This window comes from Haliotis asinina, chromosome 6, assembly GCF_037392515.1.
Source record: "Haliotis asinina isolate JCU_RB_2024 chromosome 6, JCU_Hal_asi_v2, whole genome shotgun sequence".
NCBI classification, from domain to species: Eukaryota; Metazoa; Mollusca; class Gastropoda; order Lepetellida; family Haliotidae; genus Haliotis; species Haliotis asinina.
The window spans coordinates 43,629,529-43,652,333 of record NC_090285.1 but is presented as its reverse complement, the minus strand read 5'-3'; the positions used below and the strand labels follow the sequence as shown (position 1 = coordinate 43,652,333).

Sequence of the window (22,805 nt, the reverse complement as noted above, 5' to 3'; positions counted from 1 at the left end):
AGAGCGTTGGTGTTTTCTGCTCGAGAAAAGACGTCGTACTGACAGGAAAAAAACATGATTTCATTGCAGTGTAATTAAGGATATTCTATTCCTATGTGTACATTGAAATGAATGCCAAGTTCGTTTGACCTATATGAAACAAGACCCGTGAAGGTCTGCCTTAGAATTTGTTCTCAGTAACCCACGCTTGTCAAAAGGGGCGACTAATGTGATCGGGTGGTCAGACTCGCTGACTTGGCTGACACATGCCATCGTACCCCACTAGTGTAGAGGGATGCTCATGATGTTGATCACTGGATTGTTTGATAATCCAAGCTCGGTTATTTACAGACATATGGATGGAATATTGTTGAATGCGGTTTTAAACAACAAATCAATCAACCAGCTATATGGGACAACATTTATTACCGTGTGACTAATAGGCAACAAACGTCAGTTATTGTGAACTCTTTCGTTGTGGGCAAAACTGGTTAGATTTACCTGCCTTGGGTAGAATTTTCAAAATCATATGCGAAAAAAAACCGAATTGGGCGTTTGGAAACTGGCGCGAGAAGGGACCCGAAACACAATACAGTTATTGAGCCTATACGCTTTACTACGGCTAATGTACTGTGTAGTCTTCTACTGGGCGTAAGCCCCAAATCAACACTGTGTTATCACCTACAGTCGTCACATGGTCGGACCTGTCCTAACCAGGGTGTAGTAGTCCACTGATATAGTGATCAACAAAATGGAGGTGAGAGATGGGACGCGAGATACGACATCATCGCAGTCTGTCATTATGTCTAAACGAACTAGGAAGTTTGTTCGACGTTTCATCAGGGGATTTGCAAGTGGTTTGGCCTTGTATTCCGGATTCAAAACTGTCACGGCTCTGACGAAAAATCCGTTTCGGCGTGGGTAAGTTACACGATTACTGGAGAAGTGTAATCCTCAATAGAGCTTTTTGCATACCAGCTATTGCACTCTATCTCAACGTATATGTCAAATGTGTCAAAGAGTTACATTACAGTTGGGTCACTACTGAAATAGAGTGACATATCCATGTGATATGTTCATCTCAGTGATTAGCTTTGACATACAACACCTACTGTAAGTCTGTGTACAGTTCACTTTCAGCCTCAGTGATGAGGGTAGTGGTTAAAGGGTTGGCTCGTCACGTCGATGAACCGGGTTCGATTATTATGAAGCCCATTTCTTGTGTCCCCCGCAGTGGTATTGCTTGAATTTTACGGCATAAAACCAAACTCACTCACTTTAAGCCGAAATGCAGGAGATAGCGGTGTTTTCTATGATCGTCCCTGCACGAATCGGAAAAGACACGGCCAAGTGTCATGATTTGCACGGGTTGTATGTGATCATCTTTGCAAACCGTGCACCCACAGTTACTTGTAACCAGAATAAATGTAGACCACCAAACACAAAGTTCAGATAAGATTAGTGTGGCTAATAACTTGTGACTGTAAACACCAGTATTATCTTTCTGACCTTGACCTACTGGACCAATTCTATGGATTCTCGACATGTTTTTAAAACAGGTGAAATATATTTTGATCTGTTTACTTTCCACTTTTCAAAATAGTTTTATCGGTACACTGATGGTATGAACGAGTCGTAGTTGACAATTTTAGGTCTCTGAACAAGTGATCTTAGAGTTTGTGGGAGTGGCGGCCTGTAAACCTTAAATCAAACTCACCTGAAGCTGAAAGCTGACATTACACTGGGTATTTAGCATTTAAGAATAGAGTTGTTTTATGACAAGGTTTTGCATGGGTATTTTATGCTTTTTGTGTATTAAGTATTTTACGCACACAGGTAAACATACTTTAGTGATTATATTTTCATTGCTTACTTCACTCTACGCCAACTCTGCAGAGTTTTGTTATAGTTTTTGTCAACAAGATATAAAAGTTGTTCAACAAACCACCATTATTTTCATTCGTTACTGCAAGATTTGCGACAGGCAACTGATCAGGTACTAGTAACAGCCAGGTAAGCGAGAGGCACGGACGAAATTGTCACGTGACGGTTTATCCTACTGATTGAGCGATTGATTCGTCTCACACAATAAAGTTTACTGTTGATGTGAAAGCTTTAATTTACTAGGTCAAAGACATCTTCAAGTCTGAAAGTCAACGGGGCAGACCATTTTAGCCACTTGATAAATTTCTTAAACGCACATCTTATGCTGCTGGGGTTCCAGAGCAACAATTGAAAACATTATTAAAGCAAACATTATTAAAGCAATTATTAACCTCCCATTTCAAACGAGTGTCCAGTATCAAAATCCACGAAAACTGAAAGACTTGATTTGTTTCAAAAACAGCTTGTTCAGAACACAATCCGAAGTTTATATGTCATATTACGCATATTACAAAAAGAAATGGAAACAACATTCCCTCTCATTATCTAAGAACCAATTTTGGAAATTGCCTCATAAGTTCGGATTTCTGTACATTAAAGTTTGCGGGGAAATGAGACAAGTTCTCAGTGAAAGATCAGATGTGCGAATAAGAAATAATTCTTTACGCAGCATATGTGAAAAGAGGGAAGAGGGTTTGAGCCTGTTTATCTTGATGAGACTTGGTGAATGCAAACCACACTGCGTGCAGACACACAATGGGTTGGTACCACTGAAGAGGCATGCCCCAGAAGACTGCCAATAAGCAAAGGAGACCGACTCATAGTCATCATTCCGATTTGAACCCGATTGAACTGATCTGGGGTATTCTCAAATCTGGCATTGCCCCAAATTACCACAACGGTTACAATGACAGATGTTCCAAATCCAGTCCACGAATCCATGCCTAAGATTTGACAAGACACGTGAAAAAAGTCACCTGAGAACTTTGAAAATGCTGTGGAGCGTCAGTGCTGGCTTCACAGCGGTTTACAACAGGCGACTATCAGTCCTGTTATCATACGAGTGCTCTCTGATGACTCTGACAACAGCGACTCCATGTCCGATTCGGAAGCATAGTGTGATGACTTTTGATACCACCCCGACCGATGAAATCAATATCGCACGTGACTCTCGTCTACCAGGCTGTTACCTGAGCTGTTGCTACAACTGTGTCACAAATCCTGCAGTATCGAATGAAAATAATGATGGTTTGTTAAACAACTTTAAATTTTGTTGACAAACATTATAACAAAATATACCCGTCTTGTTAAGATTGTGGGTTAGCATAGTGGATAGAAAGAGTGAGTATAGCAAGACGAGCCAACGCTTTAACCACTGGACAATACCGCCAACTCAAGTTTATGGAGCGCTGGATGGTCACACTGAAGACCAGTGTTAGATTTGCTGATCGCAACCATTTTGTGGTGTCCTGGGACATGGGTTAGAATGTACCCGCAACAACTTACGCCAATCGTTGAAGGCCACCGAATGGATCGGGTGGCGAGACCACAGGCCCTCGTGTGATTGGGAGGATTAAAGATTTTTTTAAAAAAAATATGCATGAATATTTTAGATGTTCCCCGACTAGACCTTGTCTATTATACTGTGAAGCGTTTCAAGTGAAGCGTTTCGAGTCGGGGGTCATCTCAAAAGTTTTATATTTAAAAAGTACTTAATCCTCACAGTGACACGAGGGCCTGTGGGTGAGGCTAGACGAATTGTTTGATAGCCTGACTGCTCGCAATATCGCTCACGTGGGTCTCTTATGCAGTATGTCTAAATGCGGCGTAAAATATCAAACGATGAAATAAGATGCAATACGATAAAATGCCAGTTTCTAAATTTTTGAGCTGATATTTCGTTCCATAAAACTAATGTCCGAGAGAAAAGTAATACTTCATTTAGCAAAGGCATTATAAAGTTGATAATAAATCACGTGGCAATCACTGATACTGACCTGAATGACATCAATACCTGGTACTATGGTAATGCTAACTTTATGGAATCGGTTTCTTCGCCCAGTCTACCACTGATCCCTGGACAGATTTTGAGCTCGGACTGCGTCAGGTTCTCCACGTTCCTGGGCCTGTATCCCAGCGTGTATCACCTTGCGGTGGACCTCCTCAAGAAATACAGAGGAATCAATGTGAGTGCCCATTACATTCCCTGGGTCTAAATTTTCGAAGCTCCCTTAGCGCTAACATTGTCGTAAGGTAATGTTAATGAATGACAATTACGACTATTTTAGCACTAAGATAGATTCGAAAATCTGGGCCTTATTCTCGAAACGTTCGTAGCCCTAAGAATCCTTAACTTTGATCGTACCCAATGTGTTAAGAATGGGCTTAAGACGTTCGTAGGTCTACGAACGTTTCGAGAACAGCTAGCCTGGCAGATAAAGCGAACGGAGAAGTAATGACGTTAACTCTTTGTAGTAGGTGTATTACGATAATCCATATATAACATTAGATATTAGACCATCTTATCGGAGATAACTCCCTTGCTGATTCTTGCAATTCTAACCCGGAACTTCACGGTGCGCCCCCACTCAAATTACAGGGAGTAAATTTGTGCCGACGTCCTCTACGAATGGAGAGGGTAGCGTCACGGACCTGCAAATACACCTATCTTGTTTCATTGGCGTTTTCAATTGAGTGGGAAACAGTAAATGTCGCTATACTGTGGCACTGCATCATAATGGACATGCAACAATGGGAGCTTAGATGTCAGGGGCAACGCTGTTGATTACCTTGTCGCTGAAAGATATGGTCTGAAATTTGTCTTTATCAACCCATGCCTGTCGAAAGAGATAGCTAACGGCATCGGGTGGTCAGGCTCGCTGACACACGTCATTGTAAACTATTAAAATTTCGTAGATCGATGCCTTTAAAGTTTATCACTGGTTTGTCTGAGTTACAGACCACCGTCATATACGTGTACATGGAATACTGCTGGGTGCGGTGTTAAACAACAAACCAACCATTTGATGCTTTTTTTTTTATTATTCATATGCACCATACTCAGCTTTACTTCCTTCTTCACGTCAGGTTTTCTTCATAAATTAAACTGACACGTTGTAATATTACGGGAATACGTATACAATTATTGTAAAACACCACTGTCTCGCTCATGTCATGGTGACTAGCCATGTGTTTCAGGATGGATGGAACTACGGACTTGCAGGAGGCGTGGCCGGACTCACCATCATCGTTGACGACCACAGCAGGAGAGGCGTGGTGGCTTTGTTCGCTGTTGCCCGGGCACTAGGAGCCGGGGTATCGACCCTCGTCACCCGTCAACACCTCCGAAAGGTTCCATACAGTGAAACAATGGCCTTCTGTTTGTGTTGTGGCTTCCTTGTGTACTGTACGGCCTTGAGACCCAGTGTTCTTGCCAAAGGGTATTATCACTCAGTCTTGAAATGGTCACGTGACTACACAAACGCGAAACTGGACCTCCTGTTCAGGTTGCCTAGTGACCATTTCATATCCTGTCAGGAAGGAGGTCTACACGCAGACTCGTGCACCCGACATGCATTCTGGGATTTCCTGTGCAGTTTATCATCTTTCGCGAAGCTGTATTTTCCCATCCATGTCACCCCTTTAGTCATCTTTCGTCGTCACCTCATCGTGGAGAAGTAGGTTCCTATATATTGATATCAGTATTTTGATAAAATAAATTTTCATAAAGGCATAAAATCCTCATTACATCAGCCACAGTAACAGCTTCACTGGTTCTTACGTAGAAAGCTATTGTGTCGAGGTATGGGCTGTACTTTGGATAACTATTGTCGAATATTTGTTTTAATGTATGAGAATCGTGCTCGTCTTGACCGGACCATTGCCGCCAGCACATCATGTTTCTACACAGGCTTCGACATCCCACCTTCAACATAATATTTTAAAGATAAGATCCATATCTTAAGAGATGGTCAGAAAGACTCTTTGTAACACCCGAATGCTGTAAATCAACAAACACAACAGTACACTCTACAACAATGTTCTGAAATCTTCCTATCTATGTTTCTTTTTTTTTCTTTTTTCTTTTTTGGTGGTGGTGGTGGGGGTGTCCTTCGGTAATGGCGCCCTTCAGTAAAGTAAAATATTTATTTACGATTGAGGCTTTTTAATCACACTTTCTACCTTTTCACTGTAAAATGCAAGACCAGGGTATTTTGTCAGATGAAAAGCGTGTAGGTCTGTCTTTATTTTTGTTTTAAAGTTATAACATCACACATGTTCTTATATGAATGATACTGAAAGAGCCTTCCCGCGGGGATACAGAGACAGAATGTTCCAATACTCAGTAACCCTGATCAAACCTCCAGCAGCAAAAGTCATTATACATGTAGCAACTGTTGATCCAGACTGTATTCCTTACATCGGCCTGAATTGTTGATAATGACGGTTCCGTGGCTTTTCGCTAAACAGCGCTCGCACAGTCGACATGTTACACGCACGCGCCTGTAGGTTACAGTCTGCCATACATCTCTGTAAAGATCTGGCTTTCAACGACGTATGCTATAGATCGACGCTCATCCACAATTCACCAGAAGGGGCAAGGAGTAGGCTGGAAATGGTGTGACATGCATTAAAGATAATATTTGCCTTTTAGATGCTCATGATGTCACTCACTGGGTGGTGATGTCCAGAGTAGGTCATTTTCAGACCGTCATTCATAGCTAGAATATTGCTTAGTACGGCGTCAAACAGTTAGCACATGGGGATTACTTCACGGTAATTATATTAATTGCATTTCTGGAACTTGCCTTTATGGTTTCAAATTTCAACTTCACTTCTGAAAACTTGTTCAAATTTCAGACCAAAGGTCGTCGTCCTGTCGCTGATAAGGAATCTGGTCATGTCAAGTGCTTTCCTGTCAACAATGGTCATGTTGGCCAAGTACGTCATTTGTCTACAGCGTAACTTCATCCGGAAGCCACCTCCATTACCTCCCTTTGTCCCGATCATAGCCGGCTTCGTGTGTGGTCTCGGGGTGTTGTTCGAGAGGGAAAGTAGACGGAAGGAGCTGGCGTTGTTTCTCGTTCCCCATTCCCTACATGCACTGTACAATATGGAGGTGAAGTCAAAGGTGAAGGTCCTGTCTCGGATCCCACACGGCTATGTAATGTTATATTCGATGTCCATGATGGTTGTCATGCATGCATATGAACGCCAGCCAGAGTCGCTCACTCCTCTTATCAACGGACTATTGCGTTTCTTTGTTGGTAGGCGAAAAGCGGACTGCAAGAAAGCTAAAAAAGTGTAATGCGCTTCCGGCTTTATACCTTTATGACACCGTTTGATGGCTTTGTTTGATAGTCCCAACAACTGTTGTTATCTTGAAGGGTCCTATTCACAGCAGTGAAATGTGCTACGAAGTGTGTACGTCAGTGTGTTGTAACACTTATTTATATTCGCTTGATGTAACTCAGGAAGGCTGGGCATATTGTCCTGTTGCCCAAATATGAATGTTATGTTCACGTTGACAGACACTTGCAATTGGTCGTACATATCAGTTTGAATACATTGAAACTGGAACCATTCTCTCACGTTTGTATATGTACATTCATTCACACTGTGCAATGTTGCTTGCTTCACACTACGTTCGTTGCATCGTTGAGATTAAACTCGTCCAACATTGGAGAATAATACTTTGATTGAAGGCAGTTTCAGCAGTCCCATGTTAGGGGTGCCAGTTTCAATCTCGTCTCCCTTTTCTACGGAATATTTATGAGACTAGAGGAGAATTTTGCTTCTTGCGAACGAGATGTATACCTGCTACCTTGCACCTAACATAAGGTGGGCTACCCAAGTATTTATCAACAGTATACTGTTTTGCTTGGTCCTTGGTCAAACAATGACGTGAGTATCCAGTAAAATGTAAAGTTTCATCCTCATGAATCAAGTACCTCTGCCATGTCTTGGCGTGTTGTTTACCCAGGCAAACGACCCGTGAAGGTCCCGATGTAGAATAGGCCTTCAGCAACCCATGCCTGCCATAAAAGGCGACTATGCTTGTCGTAAGAGGCGACTAACGGGACCGCGTGGTCAGGCTCGCTGATCTGGTTGACACGTGGCTTCGGTTCACAATTGCGCAGATCGATGTTCATGTTGTTGATCACTGGATTGTCTGGTCCAGACTCGATTATTTACAGACCGCCGCCATATAGCTGGAATATTGCTGAGTTTGGCGTAAAACTAAACTCACTTACACACTATAACCATGGTGGCTGACCGACTACGGTGGCTTGTCAGCTTATAACACAGTCCTCGTTATAACGCCCAAATATTCACTGCAAAGGATAGCGTCTTAACCGGGGTGGCATGAGCTAAAGTCAGTTCGTGTTTTGGACGCGCGCGTAATCTCTGCGGCAGTATCACTGTAATCGAGCGTCTCACTGGTGAGCGAAAGTCGATAGTTCCATACGAGTGACTGATTGAGTGAGTTAAGATTTTAAGCAACATCCTCAGTATTTCAGTCATATCGTGACTAACTCAAGTTAGAGACTTATCATAATTATAGGTATTATACCAAACCTCCACGGCTGAGGATTTCCAAATAAATTGTACTGCCATATATTTCGATTCAGGTACCCATATTGCTATACGCATTGTTATATATTTGGAATATATCAAATATGTGTGACTGTGAGTGGCACTATTTGTGCATGACTATACATTTTCTACATTATAAGTCCCTAAACATATATGTTTTGGTTCTAATAACAGCAATATCAAACTTAGGCTGCATATAGTTAGGAATTCTGTTTCTTTTTTATACCCTGCTTAGTATGTCGTCATGTCATTGAATAACGAAGGAAAACATTTGTTATGAATGAAATTGTGTGCAAAATCTTTGCATGTGTTTTTCCCCAATGTACCGTCTCTGAGGAAACTTATTGCTAAACGTGCCGTTTGAAATGCATATGACGACGTATTGGTATTACCATGCACTCCTACAAAACACATTAAACGGTGTACATTGTTGTTACAGTGCATCCTGCAGAAAGAAGACAGAACAAGGGCTGGGTGTCTCTTAACCTGTTAACACTGTGTCAACTACTGCATGGGATTCCAGTGGGGTAGCACTATAACAACAATATAATGCGGTAGACATGTGCATGTGCGTTCTTGACCTAGTGTCAGTAATGTTGAGCTATTCCAACTCATGTCCTGGTCCAAAGTATATTTTTCCTCCCTCGATTTTACTGGTGGCTGTTCAGCAATGTGCCCATGCACAGATTAAGGATACCGTATTTCCTACGTTAGAACCCCGTATGTCTATCAATTAGACTCTAATCAAATCGCTACCTCACCGAATTTTACAAGGGGTTTACTAGTCTGTCATACGGACCCCGAAACGAATATACCCTGCACAGTCCATGCATGTAAAGTTTATCGAAGTTTCAGGAAAATGAAGAACATCTCTGTAATCCTTTGTATCGAATATTATGAAGATAATTTTTTGTTTTATAAATGTATAATATGGTGATTCCAGAGACTGAATGTTGGTTTAGACTTAGTGCAGTATTTATATACACCATTCAGCAACAAATATTCATCACGATAGGGACTATAGAATTATATGCTCCATGTCCGAGAACAGCATCATTATTTCCTTTAAACACGGTACATTATAGCAATATTGTAGGACGCTCGTCAGTGTAGTTCCTCAGTATGATGTATAAGGAAAATATGAAGTTAAGCACCAACCTATCTCAAAACTAAGATGTGAAGCTGTGGAAATGTTAGGCTAAAGTAAAAGGGAAGACCAATCCATATTTAGAGAAGGTTCATCTAATGACTGATTTAGTAATATCATAATTATTTGTAATTACAGTAAACAGAAATGCTGTAAAAGATATGATGGCAGTGCTTTTTAAAGCTAAATACCTATTCCTACCCTGCTTATACAACACTGTTAAATTTAGGCTTCACTTGTCAAACATGACAATCATGTGACCATGTAAGGGTCACTTCTGATTTTCACTTTTCAAAAAGAGGCAACCTTTATGAGGAAAACAAAATGCAAGTTTCGAGAGATGCTTATTGTGTGTTATGTTTTGTAATCTGTTACACAACCACAGAGATTGTATTACCGAGAAACCTTGTCGCCATAATCTTACATACATATGTCATCTGAAGAAGTAACCCAGAAACGTCGTGTTAGACAATAGAAAGAAGTTGCCATCCATATACTCATCTTATTAGCATCTGTTTCTATTTCTGATATTCCTTATGTTCACAGTGAGCACAGAATATTGTTTACACAGAAAACTGGCTAGCATTTCATAAAGAGTAATTGTTGTGTAATATCTCTCATGTTTACAAAGAGTGTACGTTACCCACAGATTTGCACGGAACTTCACATTCTTTGTCTAATTACTGATATTCCTCATGTTAACCGCGAAGAATATTTTTCTCAAAAACCTGTTCGTATACTCATAATCTCATTGATAGTCGTTTGTGTAAATGCAACATAACTTTTGTTTTCACTGTGGAAGAAATCACGACCTGTCACCAGGCCTCTTGTTTATATAGTATCAGTAGTAACTGAGCCAATTTTCGAAGGAAGGTTCGGAAGTCTTCAGTGTTTAAAAATGCAAAAGATAGTAAGAGGCAAATGTAAAATGTATCAACGTTGCAGATGGTTCAAATTTAAGGTAGTGTGAAAACGTGTTGTCATATTGATGGTAATAATGCCGCAATTAACATCTACCGTGACCAGTTTATCACTGGCTATATCCTGTTTGGGGGGAATATTAAATTAAATGGATTAGTGGATTTCAGATAACAGAACTTTTAAACTTCCTGTTACAGTGACTAATTTCCCTGTGCATGTTTTAGGACTGTGGTCATTCGCTCATCAACTGTTTGAGAAGTAAACGTATTTCAATACCTCTTTTAAGCAGCTTCCGGTTTGGGGGCAATTATCCTTAAAACTATCGAACTAGGACGAGATTCCTTGTGTTCCTTTTTTTTTTTTTTTTTTTTTTGTTGTTGTTGTTGTTTTTGTTTTGTTTTTTTGATGATTCATGCAAGTGACATTGCTTACAAGGAAATGTGATACTACTTGCTCCGTCCCGAACACTCCAACCCATCGCTCGGCCATTGAGATCGTCTTGTTAATAATGATTTGGTGGTTTTAAGAGTTTTAGGAAACGCCGGCAGTTCCTTAGGAAATCATAGAAATGAACTGTGATAGTTGCACGTTCTAGTGAGTCATGCTACTTATCTTCGTGTACTATGACAGATGTAAACAGGATGTCGTGAGTGATCAGATTCATACAGACATCTAGACCGTGGACGCTGCGACTCCAGATACACAGCTGCAGTAACATCCATGTAAGTATTGTGATCTACTCTATGTTGTTTGCTGTTGTTGTGCATGTGTTTGTGTGCGTGCACGAATATATAGTGAGAATGTGTGTGTGTGTGCGTTGTTCTTTCGTGTGTGCGTTGTTGTTTTTGTGTGTGTGTGTTGTTTCGTGTGTGTGTGTTATTTTGTGTGTTGTTTTGTACGTGTGATGGGTGTGCTGTTTCGTGTGTCTATTGTTCTCTTGTGTGTGTTGCTTTGCTTTGTGTTTGTTGTTTCATGTCAGTGTGTGTGTGGTTGGTGTCTGTGTGTCTGAGCGTCTGTCTGTGTCGCTGTGCGTGTCTATGTGTGTTCAGCAGCGTCTTGAGGTAACACGTTCTGATGTTCACAAAGTTTAGGTTACACCACTTTCATATATAAATGTATTTGTGTGTGTTGTTTTTCTTCGTGTTTGTTGATTTGCTTCGTGTTTGTTGTTTTGCTTCGCGTTTGTTGTTTTGCTTCGTGTTTGTGTGTTTGTTGTTTCGTGCTTGCGTGCGTGCGTGCGTGCGTGCGTGCGTGCGTGCGTGCGTGCGTGTGTGTGTTTTCAGTAACGTCTTGAGGTAACGCATTCTAATTTTCACAAAGTTTAGGTTATACCACTATCATCTATAATTGTATTTGTTAAACTCCGAAGCGCGGATATCATTCAATGCTGTTTTGGGGTTCAAACCGGCAAGAACACTGAAAATGGTTGATGTTTCGTTGATAACATCACATAAGACCGAAGAGTGAACAACCAAATAATATGTAACTAACTAACATATTGAAAACTAACATTGTTTGGTAACCTATGTAAGGATGAATAAGCCGCTCCTAGATAGTGACAAAGCTTTGCCATCCGAGAGCGTGTGTCATGTGTTCGTTCAACTTTCCTTTCGTACATAGCCACGTTCCGCTTGACGACTCAAGTTGTGAACTGCATATCCGGGGCTTGGAGGTAATTGGGTTCGGACCTGCTCGAGCACATTTATTGATAAATAGATTGCCCCGGGACAAAGTCCTATTACGAAAGAACATTACCTTGATAAAAATAAGTCATTTTAGTGGTAAGCTGACACTTCACCCATTAAGAGTGATTAATGTATGAAATAACTCATCAGGAATACGCAGGATCAGTTTCCCTCCACTTTGCAACCATTAGCCTACCACCCAGAAATCGAATATGTAAATGAGTCTATATTATCGGTTTTACGTATCTGAATAAGTCGTCACATTTACCTTCATTTGTTGTCATGCTTATATCAAGGAAATAGTCACGGAATACTCTCGCACATCTGGCTGTCCCTGTCTCTGCACCCCTCCCTCGTAACAAGTAGTGAACTGTGTCAAAATTTTAATAATATTTCTGTTAAACTACTTTTGAGTTTTTTTTCCAAATTATTTCTACAAAAAAGTCAGATATGTCTTAATTATGATCAACCTTTCATATGTTTTATGAGTATTATATGTTTATTAGTTTTCGAGTTTTTAAGCAAAACGGACTTTAAACACTGAAGGTTAAACATAGAACCGTCTCCGAAGTAAGGTCGGTCGTGAAGCGCATGTTAAATCTCTTAACCCAAGTAAGGGACTAAATATGATGTTAATTGCCACAAGTGTCTTATATTTCAGATACCTGACACTATTCACAGCAGTTCTATTAACATGTAACAAAGCTTATTTTTACATGTCACACCACTTTATAATTCTAAACTCAACTTTAGAAGTCATTCTAATGGTTTATACTATGCATATTTATGTTGAAAGTTGGCCAGATGTATTTACTTACACACCGAAAAGCACGACGTTTATTTAAAAGTTTGCGACAAAACATAGAGGAAGACAATGAGCATGTGTCGATTCATTACAAGCAGCAATCTTTAAGTAGCATCTGTCTGTTAATGTAGAATGTCATGTTTATTAAATTCAATATGTAAGGGAGTTAATCGCACAGTTTTAGATGTAAACCGGGAAACTGTCTTGTTCATGCCGTTTATTTTGCAAGTGTTGATGAAATATTTTCGGACAATATTATAAGGTAAATATAATCTGATTTTCAAAGAGTTTGACGCTATACTGATGCAACGCCTTAAAAGGTTTCTTGTTTTTGTTTCTTTCTTATTTCAAAGATCCTCTAATTAACACTAGCGCAGAAATATCTTGTTAACATATATGCAAGGAAAAAGGTACCCGCAACACACCATATTATTCATGGTATCAATATATACTTCTCATCAGAAGTTTACACTCACCAGTGTAAATATAGCCACTTACATCAGGCAACTGTTCCAAACTAAATTTTGCAAAATATCCCATAGTTTTTTTTTTCAGGTATAGTTTACGCAGAAGGTATCTCAAAAAGCAGCATATTTCATAAAAACTCAGGGGTTGTTACCCGACCCTGTCTTGCTTTTGCTCTAAGATAAGGCAACCTACTGGATCATAATATATGCTAAAAATCTCATCTTCACCGAAGCATAATCTTAAAGCCAATCTTTATATACAGACCAAACAATCCTATTACATGTATATGATTAAACCCCAAACTGCCAATATTCTCTTTTTAAAAATCAAGGGAGACCCGGAAGTAATTTAAGATTTCCAAAAAGGTAAAGGATGTATGTTTTAGTAATAGATGCATGATGATAATGAAAGAACTGGGAACACAATACAACCGCAAGTAAGGTATGTATGGCAGATATTATGACAGACAACAATCGTGAAAGGATGAGAGACGAGGCATTTCAAGGTTTGGATCCGTTGTCAGAATTTGCAAAGCGTCAGTTGATTCTACGAGCTTCGTCATTCCCATTAACTAAAAGTATTATTTTTCAGCAAATATCATTCTGTAATTTCTAGGTTTTTTTCCCTCGTGTATGTGAAATGACTATCATTTGCAGTAAACAATTTAGATTACAGACTTTTCAAAAGACTTGGATCTTCACATGAATGTTGATTATGTTGTAAATGAACGCTAGTTACTCAACACAGTTAAAGTAAACTATTTACAGTGGAAGCTGTCTAAACTGGCACTCACTGGGACTAAAGAAATCATCCGGTTTAGACAAATTACTGGATTGTCGAACTGATGGTAAATGTACAAGCTATGGATGGGACTAAGATTTTATACCGGTGTTGACAACTTGCTGGATTGGACAGATGCCGGTTTTGTCGGCTTCCACTGTAACTCTGTTAGTTGACTCATTTGGGGGGAATTACGTATATTGTAGCTAAAATATAGGGCCTACACATTCTGATCAGGATTCACAATGTTTCATGATTCTGGGCCCGTAAGGGTCTGCAGCTTTGCAGGGTTAAGTACACACGCTGTATTTTGTTTTCTTATTTAATCAGATATACATATATAGATATATAAATATCTGTGTTCTAACCAATAGATGCTGCAATACGGAAGAAATATGTACGACCCATGGGTGTTGGTGCTGGTATTTGTCTTGCTCCATGAATCACTGACTGTCGAATCAACACCTGGCTGCATCCAGTCTCCTGATCTACGCCATCATGGAACATCTGTCGATTGTAGGAACAGAAACTTGGAAAGCATCCCTGAAAATCTTCCCAAAAACACAACACATTTAGATATGAGTCACAACAACATTACAGTCCTTGTGGGGAAATTCCTACATTTGCCGAACCTAAAATATCTAGACATATCGTTTAATAAACTAATACAACTTGACGAAGGAGCGTTTAAGGAAACTGCTGATTTACAAGAACTCTATCTGAATGACAACCAGTTGATGCTTGATTCCAACATCTACCCAGTTGATGTATTCCACCCTCTACAGGAGCTTCGTATCCTTCACCTGCACAACAACGATCCTCGAGATAAAGGATCGTATCCCGAAAAGGCCCTACAGAAGCTAGAACGTCTTCAAGAACTGAAAATTGACACCTTCACCGAAACCACCTTTGGTCCGGGATTTTCAAAGCTTAAAAGTTTGAAGCGCCTTCTGTTTGGATTTAGCCTGTGCAAACTTTCATTTCTACATAATGATACCTTCCAGTCATTTCAGTACAGTGCGCACATAGAAACCCTGGATCTTCACCTGTGTCCTCTCGTCAGAATACAACCAAATGCCTTTCGATACCTTGGATCAGTAAAGAACGTCATCTTGTCAAATGCAATTACATTAACTCCAACTGAGGCAGTATCTGCAATGTATGGCCTCAGAGGAAAAAACATAACTTCCATCAAAATTAATCACATCTTTCAATTGTTTAATCTTAAAATAGGATTAATGAATCAGCGAATATTAGGTAAAAACATCGTAGCAAATCTGAAAGATGTCTGCGTGGAGAGATTTGAAATGATCAACTGTAAACTGTTGTGGTTTGACAGTTCAGTTATTAATGACCAGTCTCTATTTGCGTCCTGTGTTAAGGTTGTTGACCTTTCTGGTAACGATTGGTTCGGAGATCCTAAAATATTGTTTGAAATATCCCTGATGCCAAATCTTGTCTCCCTCAATTTGTCAGATACCTACAGCAAAGCACAGGAGTCTACTAAACAGAAAATTGTAGAGGTGTGTGGTATCTCAATCCCGACATTAGGCCTCACCCTTCCAGAGACCCTGGTGTCTTTGGTCATTAATGGTAAGAACTTTGGCTGTTTTGCTAATGTAACTATCTATAACGCCAAGTCGCTGAAATATCTGTCTCTGACATATGCGGGTCTTGACAGGTTCAGCAGTACAGTCAGTGGGCTTCGTAACCTTACCTATTTAGACATATCCGGCAATAACTGTGCGGGTATATCGTCGGGTATGTTATCCAGCTTCCCTATGCTTGATACCCTGATTATGTCCGATACCAACCTTGACCTGGGAGAGGCTTTATCTAACGTGCAACATGGGTTATCATATTTCCCTAACTTACGCACACTAGACGTGAGCTCGAACAATCTTCGACTGCTCAGTGCTCCATCCTTTCAAGGAGCTCCACTGAAGTCTGTCATTCTGTCAAACAACAGATTTTCATCCATACCTTTTGACCTTTCCACAACACCACACCTGGGTCACCTTGACCTCAGCTCCAACTCAATCGCTGCACTTTCATTAACGGAAATGAAACAGCTCGATGAACTGGCCACCAGGAACAACATCTCTTTAAACCTTGATGGCAATCTCCTGTCGTGCGGGTGTAAAACGTTAGACTTCGTCGTGTGGTTGTTTAAGACAAATGTGAAGACAAGGGCAAGGAACTCTTCATGTTCCAGGGACGACGGATCAGTGACAAATGCGTCCTACATACACGAACATTACGATGAAATCTGGAAGCAATGCGTTGGAAGCTTTTGGCTTTCCGTCAGCGTTGTTTGTTATGCTGTTATTGTATTGGTTATCATATTATTATTTATCATTCATCGAAAAAGAACGCTTCTTATAAATATTATCTTACGGATGTTTGGTTTCAAGACATCAAAGAAAGTACTGAAAAGAAATGATTTTCCTAATGATGCTTACATCGCGTACAGTGAGGACGACTACAGGTATGTATGTCACACTGTTAGGCGTATCTTAGAGAACCAGAATGGGCTTAAGCTATTCCTCAAGGACAGAGACACCATCCCTGGAGGACAAATTGCTGAAGACATCATCGACGGCATAGATTCCAGCTGGAATGTAGTTTTTGCTCTCAGCCAATCATTTCTGGAGGACCAGTGGTGCCGCTTCATTGTCAACCGGGTTGTGTATTCGTCTTCGAGAATGCCCGCAGGGAGCATTGTTCTGGTATTGTTTGAGGATGTGAGACGAGGGGACATTCCTCCCACCTTACTGAACGTTGTGGAGCAGAGATACATCTTCGACATTGGGAAGTACAGGGGCGATGAAGAGAGACTGTGGAATGATGTCTGTCAGTGTGTTGTGATGGACAAAGACAATTAGTTTCAACCTCGAACATAAGGTTTTCATCTGCAGCCACTTACGTTTTACAAGAGGTATTGTATTATTCTCAGTGGCGGTGAGGTAGCCTTGTGGTAAAGGCGTTCGCCAGTTAAAACCGAAGACTTCGGTTTGAATCTCCGCATATAAACCTAAAGTGTGCTTCTCATCATATATTGTTTTCCCAGAATAACCGCATTTGAGGTTTTGATACTGTGGAACGATGTATGTCAGTGTGTTGTGATAGACAAAGACAATTAGTTTCAATCTCTACTACAGCTACTTACGTTTTACCAAGGGTTTTACAAGGGGTATTGTATTATTCTCAGTGGCGGTGAGGTAGCCTTGTCGTAAAGGCTTTCACCCGTTAAAACCGAAGACCTGGGTTTGATTCCGCATATAGACACGATGTGTGAAGCCAATTTTTGGTGCCCGCCGACGTAACATTGCTGGAATGTGGCTAAAACCGGCGTAAAACTTTACTCACTCATGCATGAAGAATCAGATCGAGAAACAGAGGGACACAAAAGGTGCCCATACTGTCCTTTCCGGATTCACGCCTGAATGTATTACCCTCAGTTTTAACGTGGATATTTTGACTTCGAAGTTAGGAATGATAGTGTACAAAAGAATGTTTTAGTAGACAAGAGTCTGCTTGCAAGACATCAAGCAAATCGTTTTTGGATTTAATCGACTTCACGTGGTATTAATTCCATCTTTCTCAAACACTTTCTGTAAATATATGGAAAGACAGGAATTTGGTGGGACATTTAACAGAGACGAGTTGAAATTGGTTTTAAAGTCGTGTTCCGCGTTATTGCACTTATTAAACGTGCTCCCGCTTGTACCATTTTGGGCTATTATCGTTATTTTAGTTACATGCCATGCCAGAGTTTGAAATCGATACCCTACCTAGCGCCAGGTAACTGCAAATGCCATATTTTAACATCATTTGGTATGAAGAGATCGGGGATGGAACCGTCGACCTTACGAGCAGACGCTCTGTCCACTGGAAGAAACGAAGGCGTCAGCAGTAACAGAATCAATATCAACTGAGCTGAGGGTGGTTAAATGTAATAGGAAATCAACTTGTTCAAGTGTCACTTTCCAAACTTGAAAACATTCATACATGCTCTTGTTTATGTACATTAAGTATACCAATAAACACATATAGGGGATATTCTGTTTTGGAATGATATTATTTGTCAACACAAATATGTGATTAAGAAAATGATCAATGGATTCCAGACTTTTGAATTTCGCGCTAACACGCCAATGTCCTTCAAACATAGTTCATGGTGAGCACGTGAACAGGGTCGGGGTATTATTCGAATTTCACACTGAAATGTGTCAGTGTACTACTGTGTATTTCTCTGGCAAAAACTCAGCTAAACGAATTCCGACGTGGCGTCTGTTATGTTGTGGCAAGAATCACATTGGGCTGAAACACTCTCACCAAAGTTTATTTTCATTTATCGCCGTTGTAGCATACGTTCAACCGTTGTAAAACAGTGGACGGGAGGTTCAGAAAAACTACAAAAAAGAAACGAAATACCTTTTGAGTAAACAATACAACTGAACCTAATGAAATGTACATGTATTCAAATCGTTAATTTCAAAATAAGCAAATAAGCAATTACGTTTAATAAGTTTTCTGGTGTCTCGTTTGGACATAGAAGGAAGAAAAATTGAAGACGTTACTCACATCTGTGTTCTGCCATGACTCGGTGTGTTTCGCTGGCAACACGGAGGCCTTCTGACTGCCTGAGCCCATGTGCTTCTGATCATGTGATCATATTGCCAGGATGTAAATTGTTACAAATATGAATAAGTTTAGTCAGCAACCTGGATTCGAACCTATAAACTGCGTGTTTCTAAATGGTTGGTGTAATAATTCAGTGAACAATCCTTTACACCACAGGCAGTTGCACAGATGTGTTGACAATTTTAAATATCAAAATAAACCTTTACTTCTTTACTTAAATCAAGTTGAGTGTTCAGTGTTCTGCACGTACACACTCGGCCTCTTAAACATTCCTGTTTAACAAAAACTTCTAACGTGCAGAATTAACACAATATACCACAGCAAAATGTCTGGTATCAGACTAATGTGTGATAAACATTGTTCACTACATGTCACGTATTCACATGACGATAGAAGCAGCACAAGTTTGTGCACTGGTCTCCGTAGTTCACCTTTTAATGTTCTCAATACCACGCTTCTCACATGTCCTCGTTTGTCTTACTCAGTTGCGATCACTCGACCCATAGGCCACTGCAGTCTTGGTGTGTTTTGGTCCGTGATCAGAACAATACCTACTTGCATGCTGCGTTTCGACTCATACCATTTTTGACGCACTTGTTTCTGTTCTGCTGGTATTTCATCATCCCATCCAAGCTGCTTGTTTGTACATAGATCTTGTAAGACTTTCTTAGCTGGCAGCATGACAGGAGCCACAATACCTAAAGGGTCATGTAATGAAGACATTGTTGAAAGTAGTCCTTTCCGAGTAAACGGTTTTTCTTTCAAGTCAACTGTGAACCCGAACATATCTGTACTGATATGCCACTGCATTCCAAGCGCTCTTTCGATGAGCAAATCGTAATTCAAGTCATGAGTTTGAACATGTTTTGAGCGATGCTCTGATGGAATCAAATTGAGAACATCTCTGTTATTAGATGTGAACTTGGTCAGCTGAAATCCACCTTCTTCACATGCAGATCTCAAATTGTCTACTAATTTTACTGCAGTTTCCTCAGTGCTGACTGATTTGAGGCAATCATCAACATTGAAATTGTTCCGAATAGTGTCAGCAACAGGGAGTCCATAAACCTTTTCTGCTCTGTCAGCTACAGCCCTCAAAACAAAGTTAGAAATACTAGGTGAGGACACTGCTCCAAAGATATGAACTGTCATGCTGTATTCTTGTAAGTCTGCACTTAAATCGCCATTAGGCCACCACAAAAACCTCAGGAGATCATGCTGGTGAGGCGGAACCTTTACTTGGTAGAACATGGCTTCGATATCAGCCATGAATGCTATATGCTCTGTTCTAAATCTGGTCAGCACTCCAATCAATGAATTGGTGAGATCTGGTCCTTGCAGGAGCATATCATTTAGTGATGTTCCATCATACTTGGCACTACAGTCAAATACTACACGTATCTTCGTCGGCTTCTTTGGATGGTAAATGCCATGATGGGGTAGATACCTCACCTTTCCTGATTCTACTGTCAATTTATCGTTGGGTATCTTATAGGCATAGCCTTTCAAGATAAGATTTTCCATAAATGCTGTGTAGTCCCGACATATTCTCATTCTCAGCCCCAGCAGCCTACAGTCATCTCATGCTCAGCCCCAGCAGCCTACAATCATCCCATTCTCACCTCTGACAGCCTACAGTCATCCATTCTCAACCCCAACAGCCTACAGCCATAACATTCTCACTTCTGGCAGCCTACAGTCGTCCCATTCTTACCTCTGGCAGCCTACAGTCATCCCATTCTGTCATTCTCAGCTCCAGCAGCCCACAGTCGTCCCATTCCCAGCTCCAGCAGCCTACAGTCATCCCATCCTCAGCCTGAGCAGCCTACAGTCATCCCATTCTCAGCTCCAACAGTCTACAGTCATCCCATTCGCAGCCCCTGCAGCCTACAGTCATCCAGTTCTCTCATTCTCAGCTCCAGCAGTCTAAAGCCATCCCATTCTTAGCCCCTGCAGCCTACAATCATCCCATTCTCTCATTCTCAGCTCCAGCTGCCTAGTCGTTCCATTCTCAGCTCCGGCAGCCTACAGCCATCTCATACCCACCTCCAACAGTCTACAGTCATCCCATTCTCCACAAGGTGCTACGTTTGTGCTGACTATCACTTATATACCTTCACCAATCTAATAGAGAGAAAAAATACCCTGAGCAGTAAATGCAACGGCTCATCCGCAAAGCGGGAAACCATCCTTTCTTCCCCGTGTGTCCTCGTGTTAACACAGAAATTGTAGTTCAAATAGTTTGGACTGCTTGTCACGCTATGGCGTTACTAGCCTCATCAAGGCAGCCAAAACGAGATCAACAGGACAATAACGACGCCAAAGGGAGACTTGGATGGCGAGTCTTGACCTTCAACATGCCTTCGTTCGTGTCCTTGTTCATCCAACCAGTCCATTATATGGTCTCTCATCGAACCTACCGTCATTGTCTCCGACTTGAAGCTAATGAGCAGAGATAACAGTTTTACAGTTTAACATATTTAGTGTTCAACTGCTGTTCCCTGGGATAACCATTTCTGCCATCAGGGATGAAAGGTGATGTAAGGACTGTAAGACTTCATGGCCTATTAGCCGTCCAGAACAGATCACAGATCAAGCAATCTTCTTCCTTATACAAGGGTTAGAACTCACCGACCACCAAGGGTGTCCAGTGCCGCTTGAGCGGCAAGCCCATCAGGTCTCGACGTGTCAAGCACATTCACATCCCCCCCAAGTTGTAACATACTGAGACGGACTAAATCAAAGGTCAAAAATGTATAAGCACAACCTTAATGTGAGTTATGTCTGAAGACGTACTCACAGCCATCCTATTCTTCATCTCTCCTGATCACTTTTGAGAACTCTCAGAACAAAAGACAACTATCTCCTCTGCGTGAAACCAACCAGAAATAATATTGTTGGTTCTCCTTTTCAGTGTGCTGTCACGATTCTTTTTTACCATCTTCCATTCAACATCAAGTCTTCTCCTAGACTTGAAGCATTCCGCCAAGAACAAAAAACATATGTCTTTTCTCTGCGATTTCACAGTTTTGTGTAACCGCTATGTAAATAGGTTATCATCTATTTTCTTTATCAGAGAGATATACTTGAGATAATCAACATCAAAGTGTCATGCCGGGTACACTTGACATAGTCTAACCACCTCACCAATATATGGAAGCATGAAACAAGCTTAGGGTGCTCAGGACAACGTGTCCACTCAAGACAAAATACCTCTCTCTGGATAGTGCTACATATTAAAGCAGGGCAAACTCGATGGCACTTGTCGTCAGAACTCATTTGCTACGGGCAACAAGACACATCAACTTAAATGAGTTCGCGAAGGGATTGCACAAAATACCCTCGTTACGAAAGCCTGACATGTAGAGTTCCTCTCTACATACGCACTTGTTCGCTTCTTCAAAGTCCTGTCTCGAATGACGGTGACCTTTACACTTCCATTTTGAACCACAGTTTATATCCAAAATTTATCACCTCTACCGTTAGTGCCCACTTCTTTGAATATCGCAAGATCCGTGAAGAACCGGATTTAGAATTGATCGTCAGTAACCCATGCTTGTCGTAAGAGGTAACTAAAGGGATCGGGTGGTCAGGATCGGTTGATACATGTCATCGTATCTCAATTGCATAGATGGATGCACATGCTCTTGATCACTGGATTGTCTAGTCCAGACCCCAGATTAATTATAGACCGCCGTTATATAGCTGGGGTGTGGCTGAGTGCGGCGTAAAACTATACTCACTTACTATAGATCATAAAATGATGGTATCTTGAACTATTTTTTCCAATGATGGGTATACAAACCGGGTCTTCAGCGTGACGAGCAAACGCTTTATATCAGTAGTACGGGGGTACAGTCCTTCATCCGGGCACGTCCCTGCGGAGATTTAA

General features: G+C 40.9%; 3 protein-coding genes across 3 annotated transcripts; 2 read left to right on the top strand and 1 right to left on the bottom strand.

The window, feature by feature from the left end:
- Nucleotides 1–510: 510 nt before the first annotated feature.
- On the top strand, nt 511–7,802 carry LOC137286830 (transmembrane protein 135-like). The gene is made up of 4 exons (XM_067818840.1): nt 511–900; nt 3,926–4,049; nt 5,062–5,540; nt 6,724–7,802. The coding sequence occupies exons 1-4, from the start codon at nt 731–733 to the stop codon at nt 7,169–7,171; spliced, it is 1,221 nt and encodes a 406-aa protein (XP_067674941.1). The 5' UTR covers nt 511–730; the 3' UTR covers nt 7,172–7,802.
- A 3,388-nt stretch (nt 7,803–11,190) lies between these two features.
- On the top strand, nt 11,191–18,326 carry LOC137286829 (toll-like receptor 4). Its single transcript, XM_067818839.1, has 2 exons — nt 11,191–11,250; nt 14,641–18,326. Exon 2 carries the CDS (start codon nt 14,641–14,643, stop codon nt 17,149–17,151), a length of 2,511 nt encoding a protein of 836 aa, XP_067674940.1. The 5' UTR covers nt 11,191–11,250; the 3' UTR covers nt 17,152–18,326.
- A 1,064-nt stretch (nt 18,327–19,390) lies between these two features.
- On the bottom strand, nt 19,391–20,467 carry LOC137287896 (uncharacterized). Its single transcript, XM_067820273.1, has one exon. It carries the CDS (start codon nt 20,465–20,467, stop codon nt 19,391–19,393), a length of 1,077 nt encoding a protein of 358 aa, XP_067676374.1.
- Between the last annotated feature and the right edge of the window lie 2,338 nt (nt 20,468–22,805).